Consider the following 9206-nt stretch of genomic DNA (forward strand, 5'->3'; position numbering starts at 1 on the left):
AGCGGTGCAGTTGCCATCTGCACGTTGAAACTTCGACTGATAATATAGACATTGGTTGAAACCGAATAACCAAAATGGCAACACTTAAATTTCGAGATCTTTAAACTTTTTCTGGATTGAAATTAAAAGCAAATATTAAATATATTTTAGTATTTAAAATTGTATTAATACATAATTAGTTTGAATACTAATTTAATATATAATCATTGAACAAATTTATTTTTGAACTTTGAACTGTCTAATAAGACCAATATTTGGGTGAACATAAACAACAGGTTTCCATTTTGATAAAGGTCTTCTTAGAACTTTTTGAAAAGATGGTTATTTAGTCGTTAAATACAAGAACACCCTAAAACTGGTAACTAATACATTTTCTTGTTTTTTTTACTGTTGTGCAACATTGGCTATCGATAGACGCCTTGCACTGCAACTTCCATCTGCAGATGTGCAACATTCATTGTGCAGCAAATGGGCAAGAATATAAGTTTGCAAAAAATGAGCGCAGCAAAAGAGGAAGATGAAAACTTAGTTCCCACGGTCAGAGAAGTGCAGCAAAAGTTTGCTGACATCTTAGGCCATAACAACGAAATAACCTGGGATCTGTAAGTACGATGCATCAGAAAATATGACGTTTATAAAGCTCAAGGTTCGCAGATTATCGGCGAGTCAACAAAATGTGTTGGAAGCAAAGTTATCGCAGCTGCATTGCCATTCTAGAATGCTTCACTGGATTTGGAGTAATAGTGAGTAAATAAAGAGTATTCCAAGTAAGCACACTTACATATGTACCTTCTTTACCAGGAATATACTCAAACGGACAGTGCCTCTCGTCTTTATTTTTTGTGATGCTCGTGGATAATGTATACGATCCCAAACTGGCCGAGCAAAGCAGATCCTGGCGTCTATACCCGGTATTTCGCTGTCGACGATGTGTGGGTAAGCACGATATGTCAAAATAAATAATAAATGTAATTTATCTTACGTTCGTTCAAGATGAAACTGGCATGGCTAGTAACATTAACTGTTGCATGTCATATGTGACACAGTACACAAGTTCTAGGTCCTGGAAAGTATTTCTAGGCTACAACGGGTTTGGGTCAGGTCTATTAGTCACCCCGGATCTTGGAGTTTACAAGCAAATCGATGGTCAGGTTCAGCTAAAAACGTATTCCACCACTGAGATATTGCTCCCAAAGAAAGTAGATCTGCCAATAACGCCGGAATCTTTGAAAAAAGCATCCAATATGACTATTAAACATATAAAACACCAGATACAATCCGAAAATCCATTCCTGGCTATCGCTATACCGGTTTATGAGTTTTGCGACTGTGAAAAGATGCTTAATGTGATTTTGGTACGATCTTTATATTAACTTACATTTGAATTTGTTTAAAACTTGCGTTTTTTATCTAGATGCCCGGCAGTACTCAGAAATCTTCTGATGTGGCTGATCTATCCGATTCCTTAGTAATATTTACGAATAATGTTAACAATTCACGCCTCGGAGCGTTGATGAAGAGTAATAATAATGATCCTAGCATCCTTGTTAATCAGCAAAGGTAGGTAACCAATGGATCATATTGCACAAACTCTAAATAAAACCCTTTCTAGAACGGTGTGGGATAAGATTGCTGAGGAATCAATCCGCATAGAGGACAATGTGCATCTTATTCGTAGTGGCAATGGAGTGCCTACAAAAGCCGCGCTAGATAAAATATTGCAACACGTTGATAGCAAGAGAAAGCAAAGAAAAAAACGTATGGAGCCTAAGAATTCAGAAGATACACCGATTGCTCTTCCAGAAATTATATCTATTAGAGTCAAAGGAGAAGATATAAACCTAAGAGAATACGGGACTGTTCTTAAAGAACATATTTCAAGCTCAGAGAGCTTCGACACTTTAATAAGTAGCATGTCAGAGCATTTGGAAGTCGACACTTTTAAGCTTATCATGCAGCTTACGCAAACATTCGTGGAAAATGTGAGGGAGGAAATGTGCCAAATACTGAAATATTATTTTTCCACGGAATCCATTTTATATCAGATAATATTGTGCATAAGTAAACATCATCCGAACTGGAACTTTAATGAAATTGAGGAGCATTCTTCGAATATTCTAAGGCGCGTTCGAATGTTTTTTGCCTCTACCGGACCGAATTCTCGTACTGAGTTTTTAAAGAAATGTGAAGATTGTGTTGGATACTATGACAAATGCAAAATTACTTAAAACATATGTTTTGAAAATATGTTTAATTAATTCATATATATTTTTATATGTATATTTCATATGTGAGCAACGCGGCCTTACAATCATTTCATGTTACTTAAAAATCCACCAGTATATATTTGTATCTCTTCAAAAAACAGTGCCAAATAATTCCAATAAAATATGCAGGTTTTCAAATGTTTTCAACAGTGTATATTCCGTGCTGGGGCATAATGTGTTTACGTACATACAATACGAGTAACAAAGTAAACTTACAGCTAGTGATTATCTTATTAAGTATGGTTTCCACCGAAGTACAGGATATACGTATAAGTAACTTTGACTAAGACAAGACTAAGTCTAGTGATTCGATAATAATGATTAGTTGTACATGAAAGCAATCACAATTGTCAGATGGAGGCGTGTGCGGTGACCTTAACGATCTAATTTAGGGCTAGCATCTTTAGACAGTTTTCGGCTTGCTCTGCCGTCGATTTAGCAAACTGGACAGATTGCTGAAGGGCAGCTCAAAGGCCAGCGAAAAGAGGATGGAGGCCAGGTATACTATGACCGCAAAGCCGCAGGTGACCACGCACTGAAATTGATCAAAATGTTAATAAAAAGTCATTTTAAAATACCAAATGGTGCGATGTGATAAAATCATGTGTTTCAAAGATGTCTAAAGCTATGCTATGATAACATTTAATCATGGAAGCTTCTACTCACCAGCATGAAGGGATCCGCATGCGTGCTCGCGTTGGTCAAACTGTAGAATAGCGCTATGACCAGCGGGTTGAGAAGGTAAATGGCGTAGGACAGTCGACTGACATGTTGGAAGCCCTTGGCCTCCAGAAGGCGCGACCACCACACCCCACGGCCACCACAGCTGCGCGCTATCATCCAGCATACACTGAGCGAAAAGAAGAGGCGACCCATCACGAAAAGCGTTATGGCCATCAGAGGGCCAAGATCCCTTTTGACAGTCGAATAAATGCAGGCGAAGAAGACGAACAAGGCAAAGTGCCAGCTGGCACGTTCCTTTTGCTCGCTGATCACCAACTTGACGCGATTCTCTTGCAATAGCCAAGCCGTTGCAGCTCCCAGGATATATGGAAGGACCCTCACGAAGGGCGATGTATAGATCTCTGTTCCAGTGGCAAAGGCCGCGTCGAAGGACAATTGGAACTTGATGCTCAGTCCGATGGCGTAGGACCAAGCGATGGTGGCCACAAAGGAAGAGACCACTAGGGACTTCACCACCTTAGGATATCTGTTAATGAATAAAAGTTGTATAGTTTAATTAGTATTTATGTTTTGAAATCATAGATTCAATCACTTACTTCACATAGAGGAACAGCAGGGCGTTGGCCAGGATAAAGAACTGCATTTCGCAGGCCAAGGACCAACTCCAATTGGCGCACATATCCCGATGGTCGAAGAGGTTTTGAATGAACAGAAGATTGCGCCACCAGTGCCGAGTGCACATCTCATCGAATCGCTCGTTGATGTGGTAAACTGAGACATCTCCAATGTAGGCGTATACCAGGTCCACGGTGGCCATGACCACCAGGTAAAGAGGTCCAAGACGCAAGTAACGATGGAAGAGCAGTTTGCCAAAGAGCTTCAGATTCTCGCTGAAGCTATTGCGACGAACTGCCTCCAATTGCGCAGAGTTCCTTAGGAAGTTAAACGTTTGCAGAAAGCCACTGAAGAAAATAAAAAAAAGGTTTAGAAAAAGGTGTATGATTTCTTGCAGTGCTTGAACCCACCTGATGGTAAAGAAGACATCCACGAGCAGAGGAGCCGAGGAGACGTATTGGAAAAAGGCCTGTTCTGCATACGAAATCAGCACCGTCTTGTTGTGGACAGTGAAGTACATGAACCACACCACGTGGAATACCATGATCCAGATGGCGCACACAGATCGCAGACCATTCATCAAGGGAATTTCATTCGGAGAATTCTCCCGCACCGCAAAAATTTTGGCCCAATTGGCGGGAATATCCCAGCAAGTGACATATTTCTGCAGTTTCTCCATTTGCAGCAGGGAGTTAAGTCCACGCCACATTTCCGATTCCGCAGGTGCCAAGTCGCGATCCTGTTGATCCTCCGAGGAAGATGGTTGTTTATTAGTGGCATGCAGTTGATGGGCACAAAGCATCAGAGTTCCAGTGACCAGAATACAGGCCACCAAAAGTCGGAAGCTGGCCCTCTCGAAGAATTCGTCCTTCAGCTGCAGATCCTTCATGTAAACCACCTCCGGCTTAATGTCGAAAATCTCGTTTTCAGTGAACATTCCACCAGCCACATAGTCCTGGGCTAGGCTCTGCACCTCTGCCGAACTGCAGGCACTGGGCAGGCACAGGCCAATGTGTATAATCTGCTCAGACATCAGCTTAATCTCCACTTGCCAGGGAGAATTGTGACGCAGATACAAAACCCGATAGTCCATGTCGAAGGGCGCCTGCTGGGTGATAATTCCATAGTGCATCACACGATCGAAGTTCTTTGAGAGGGTTATGCCCACGGGTCTTTGGACGCCGCGACAAGCTTCCCGACTTCCCAGCCAGTAGTTTTGCCCATATACGAAGCCAGAGGGCTTTGTTCCAGATGCATCCAGAACTGTGGGAAAATTCAATATTGTTCCATGATTATTGCGAAAACTGCTGGGCTCATAGCAATTAACAACATGTTAAAAGGTTTTGTGCTCAAGGGATCAACCTTCAATTTATGGTTCTTTGTCCCCAAGTAACTAAGCTGTTCAATTCGTGTGTCCCCTGAGTAATGGTGTTTTCAAAATATAAAGTCCCAGATTATTCATTTGGAAATTTACTTAGAAGTTCGGTTTTCATAATCTTTACATTATGGTTCAAGTGCCTCAAGTGAGGCATAAGCTTATCAAAACAGATGTTTGTAAGATTGTTTTCGACGGTTCACAGTCATGAACTTACTGAGGTGTGAGTCACATGTTATGCATAACGAGTAATATAAATATTTGAAGTGCTTAAGCTAGTTTTTGCGTACTGATGGGAGAACGTGCTTATTATGAGTGATTAAAGGTGATCTATCTAACAAAACGTATACGGAACCATTAATTGCCTCTGGGGTCGTGCAAAATTAATTCATTTGTGTACTCAATGCTCTCCTTGGGACCATATGTATTTGAAAATATATTTTCGGCTCTTTTAAGCGACTCACCCTTCATGGCCCATGGCTGTTTGCCGAGTATGCCGCGCTGCATTTGTCGCAGCTGCGCGTGGCACTTTTGGCTGACGCTGCTCTCGTTGGCCACTTTGGTGAGCCCGAAGATGACGGAGGTGCGAGTCAAATGGGTTTCATGCGGCGAATGTATCTCAATCGTGGAGGGGGCATCCAAAAACTCCAATTCATCGGGCGGCGATTGCGACTCATTGAGTGCCTGACTGTGATATCGCTGCCAGGTTTGTGGGCTGTTGGTGGCCGACTGATTGCTGGCGCCCTTGGCCAAAACCGAACCCAGCCAAAGGCCGAGCAGCATCAGTACTGGCGTGTACCAAAGATATGGTCGAGAGGTGCGCCTGATCTCCATGCTTAGGTGGTGGTGCGCAGTAACCTTGGCTTATATTTATCTATTTATCTGTTGGGCAGTACGCGTATTGTGAGAGTTATTTGGACCGCGCTTGTTTGGCTATCTCAAATGCCTCGTTTGATTGCTGTTTGCTGCCGTCGCTTGCCGAAGGTCACCGCACTACGATTCACTGCGATTCACCTGGCTACGCCTCTACTTCTCTACTCCTCGCCACGTCCCGGATCCAGATACCTGTGGTATATTTATATTGGTTAATGCTTGCCAATTGATGGGGAGAAACTTTCGTCGGCCATCGATGGCCAATGAGCACGTTTTCAAACGCGGCTCAGTAATTTCCCACTGACACACATTGCACACACTAAAAACTAGCAACGCTTTTATCTCTGGTTTTGCCGATTGCATTAGAATATTACGCATACGCTGTGCAGCCGCTTAAATAACCATCGTTGACCGAGGAATACAAGAAAACGAGAGCGAGCATTCATTTTTTTTGTTTTTAGCAATAATTAACATTTAACGTCTTTTTTCGTTATGAATGAGTTGCATCTTTTGTTTGACTATTAGTAAGTCCGTAAAGAAATATTTTGCAAGGTGTTCAGGCAATATACATATAACGCCAAAATGGGTCAGCACCTTATTATTTTTGTTTTTGTATATATATTTGATGGCAATTAAAGTGTTATTTCTCAATTACAATTTGTAGCTTTCAATAAGTAATGTTTTTAATTGAGACTTTGTAAATGATTTTATGAAAATTTAAAGGGTGAGTAAAGTTCCCTGCGTAAAAGGAGAACAATGTGAAGAAAACACGCAATGCACGCACTATCATCGATTTCGTTAGAATATTACGTATACGCCTTGTGCGTCCAATTACCGGATAAACCATCGGCAAAAGAGCAGAAAACACACCGGAGGAAACTTATGCAATAATTAACGTTAATAATTTTGCGTTTTATTTCGATTGTATTGGATCTGCGGCCACAAACAAACGGCACGGGGAGTAAAAGTTTTTGAAACGCAGCAAAAAAGATAAACAAAAACCAAATAAACGATACGAATAAACGAGACGAGACGGTACGAGACTCAACCCAATTCCGCTGGGAGTGCGACTCAAATGGAGACTAAGGTTCAATTTGTTCAAATTGCCTCCGTTGCCCGGCGACGAATTTGAGTTGTTGGCCAAATGCCGGGTTGAGTTTCGATTTGAGTTGTTATTTCCACCTGGAGTGAAGTATGCGCAGGTGTAAAGACAGCGGTACTTCCATTGATTTTGGACCCAAACTGCTGACCACACACAATCGATCGTGTGTTGGTGTTGGCCTTTCGTTTTCGCTTTGACACACTCACACACACACGCACACACAATCGCAGCTCACTCATACGTAATAATTCGCAGGTTATTGTTTATTATGACCAAGGGTGCGCGTAATCAAAATTAACAGAGAAATGCGGTTAAAGAATTATGTGATTACTCGATTTTTGGTCCACGACCACTTAAAGAGTTAATCGAAAAAATGAATAACAAAGTGGCTAGACTAATTTTAATGCGTAAGCGTACAAAAACATAATTGTGCTTTACTTCAGCAAATGTATAAGTTTTCCAATAAATTTTCTGGTTGATGAAACCATTCAACTCGAAAAGAAGACTAATAGTTGAGCAACAGATAATTTGATTAACATATTGGGAATATTTATTCATGCTTGTGATAGAAATAAACTACCAATTTCACAACTAACAATGAAAAGCGTTGGGAAATGTGCCTATTAAAATACACAGAAAACTAAATATTTCTTTCAATATTTCTTCTGATTAATTCACTTGTCACTTATAAAACTGGGTAACTAGGTCTCTTTATTTTATTTGCTATATGCTAATTAAGGTTATTCCAATTTTTGTGACTAAGTTTGACTTGTGCAGCTATTAGTAATCGAGAACATTGAAATCCCATTATGGACCTCTATTTTTTTCTCGCTGTGCATGGTTAAAGCTTTTTTGCTCGTTTTCTCGCTTTCCTAAGCGATCTTTTTGTTGGTTTTGCATAATTTAGACGCCGCTTCTTTTGTGGCAAGCACGACACGAGACGCCCATCGAGATATATGTGCATATATACATATATATGCATATGGACTTTGCCTATTGGGTAGTTTCGAAATGTGTTTGATCTGCATTTACATAACACTCCTGAACTCGCGGAATTGTCAAAGATTTGGTGTGGAGAGAGTGGGGAGTCGAGTGAGATGCGGATTCACACTAATGGCCAGCTCATTGAACACTGTTTGGGGTAACTGGTTGATCAGAACCCAATTAACAAGTCCTATTTGCACAGAGCACAGAACTCGCTGGAATTGCCACTCACTGATTGGCTTTTTGTTTTCTTTGGCCTTCTGTTATATCGTATTTCGAAACCCGTTGAGCGCTTCAATTTTCACTTTTTCCTACATTCCGGCTGTAGTTAAGATTACTTTTATTGAGACATTACCAAGATGAGATCCGCGTGTCTCTGATGAAATGGAGTCTCTTCTGCTTGGATTTTTTTGGATTTTTTGGATTTTTTTGGCCCGAACTTGGACCGACTTTCGTTTTCGTTTCTTTCGCTGACTGATAAAACGCACTGCACAACAGATTAGCTGGCTATACTATATGTATGTATGTGGTGCGCACTCTTTCTTCTTGGCCTCTTGCTTCTCTTTCGCTTTTAACTTGGCTTACTCTGGCCCTGCAACTTGTTTGGGTATTTTCTGCCTTTTGTCAGCTTCTGTTGACGTTAACCGAATTTCGTTTTCATTTTCGCTTAAAATTTTGTTTTGATGAGGGCCACGACGCGTGCAACGTTTTGGTAACAACTGTGCGCCGCTGCATTTTGGCTCAAAGTTTTATAAACTTGGTCGCTGGTCAAGCCGAGTGGACTGCGCTGCAGCAGCGCAGCAGCAGCGCAGCAGCCGCGCAGCAGCCGAGAGATAAATCAACAATTGGAATTTCAGTCTCAAGATCAACAAAAGACGACCGACTCCCGACGACCGACTCCCTTACGCGCCCGAGTCCAAGTTTTCAGTTTCAGTTTTTAGTGTTCAGTCCGGATTTGTCAGTGGTCAGTAGTCGTTACTTTTTGCTTCGACTTCGGCCATTTGGCTCGTCAATTGCACGCACATTTGAAGCTCTCTTTCATTTCATGTTTGGCTCTTTCTCTAACTCTTTCGCGGGATGTCCAGGCCCTTCAATCACCCAAAGAGCTTCAATCATACAACGCTCTTTTTGGGAACCTTAAAAAGCATCACTTAGCTTCATTTTTATTGTAAATTTATAATATTTTTAACTACAAACTTAACTAGTAATGGAAACAGCTTACGACAGTCCCATTCTTGTTTTTTTGGTAAAGGCATAAACATTTTTTTCCAGTACTTAACTTATTGCTTTAATTAATTACATAAAT

The 9206-nt window shown here is 41.1% G+C and overlaps 2 protein-coding genes and 1 pseudogene across 3 annotated transcripts; 2 read left to right on the forward strand and 1 right to left on the reverse strand.

The window, feature by feature from the left end:
- Positions 1-416: 416 nt before the first annotated feature.
- On the forward strand, positions 417-2409 carry LOC122616129. Its single transcript, XM_043791448.1, has 6 exons — positions 417-602; positions 655-743; positions 802-936; positions 994-1355; positions 1415-1560; positions 1613-2409. Exons 1-6 carry the CDS (start codon positions 469-471, stop codon positions 2226-2228), a joined length of 1482 nt encoding a protein of 493 aa, XP_043647383.1. The 5' UTR covers positions 417-468; the 3' UTR covers positions 2229-2409.
- A 20-nt stretch (positions 2410-2429) lies between these two features.
- On the reverse strand, positions 2430-8330 carry LOC122616128 (nose resistant to fluoxetine protein 6). 2 transcript variants are annotated; one of them, XM_043791446.1, is made up of 6 exons: positions 8256-8330; positions 5406-6006; positions 3977-4829; positions 3548-3913; positions 2934-3477; positions 2430-2802 (listed from the first exon to the last, which is right to left on the reverse strand). In XM_043791446.1, exons 2-6 carry the CDS (start codon positions 5773-5775, stop codon positions 2671-2673), a joined length of 2265 nt encoding a protein of 754 aa, XP_043647381.1. In that variant the 5' UTR covers positions 5776-6006; positions 8256-8330; the 3' UTR covers positions 2430-2670. The 2 variants fall into 2 exon arrangements, with proteins under 2 accessions (XP_043647381.1, XP_043647382.1); XM_043791447.1 differs by lacking the exon at positions 8256-8330 and adding an exon at positions 6650-6874.
- Positions 8306-9072, forward strand: LOC122616457 (annotated as a pseudogene).
- The last annotated feature ends 134 nt before the right edge of the window (positions 9073-9206 follow it).

This window comes from Drosophila teissieri, chromosome 3L (genome assembly GCF_016746235.2).
Source record: "Drosophila teissieri strain GT53w chromosome 3L, Prin_Dtei_1.1, whole genome shotgun sequence".
In the NCBI taxonomy this organism is placed as follows: Eukaryota; Metazoa; Arthropoda; class Insecta; order Diptera; family Drosophilidae; genus Drosophila; species Drosophila teissieri.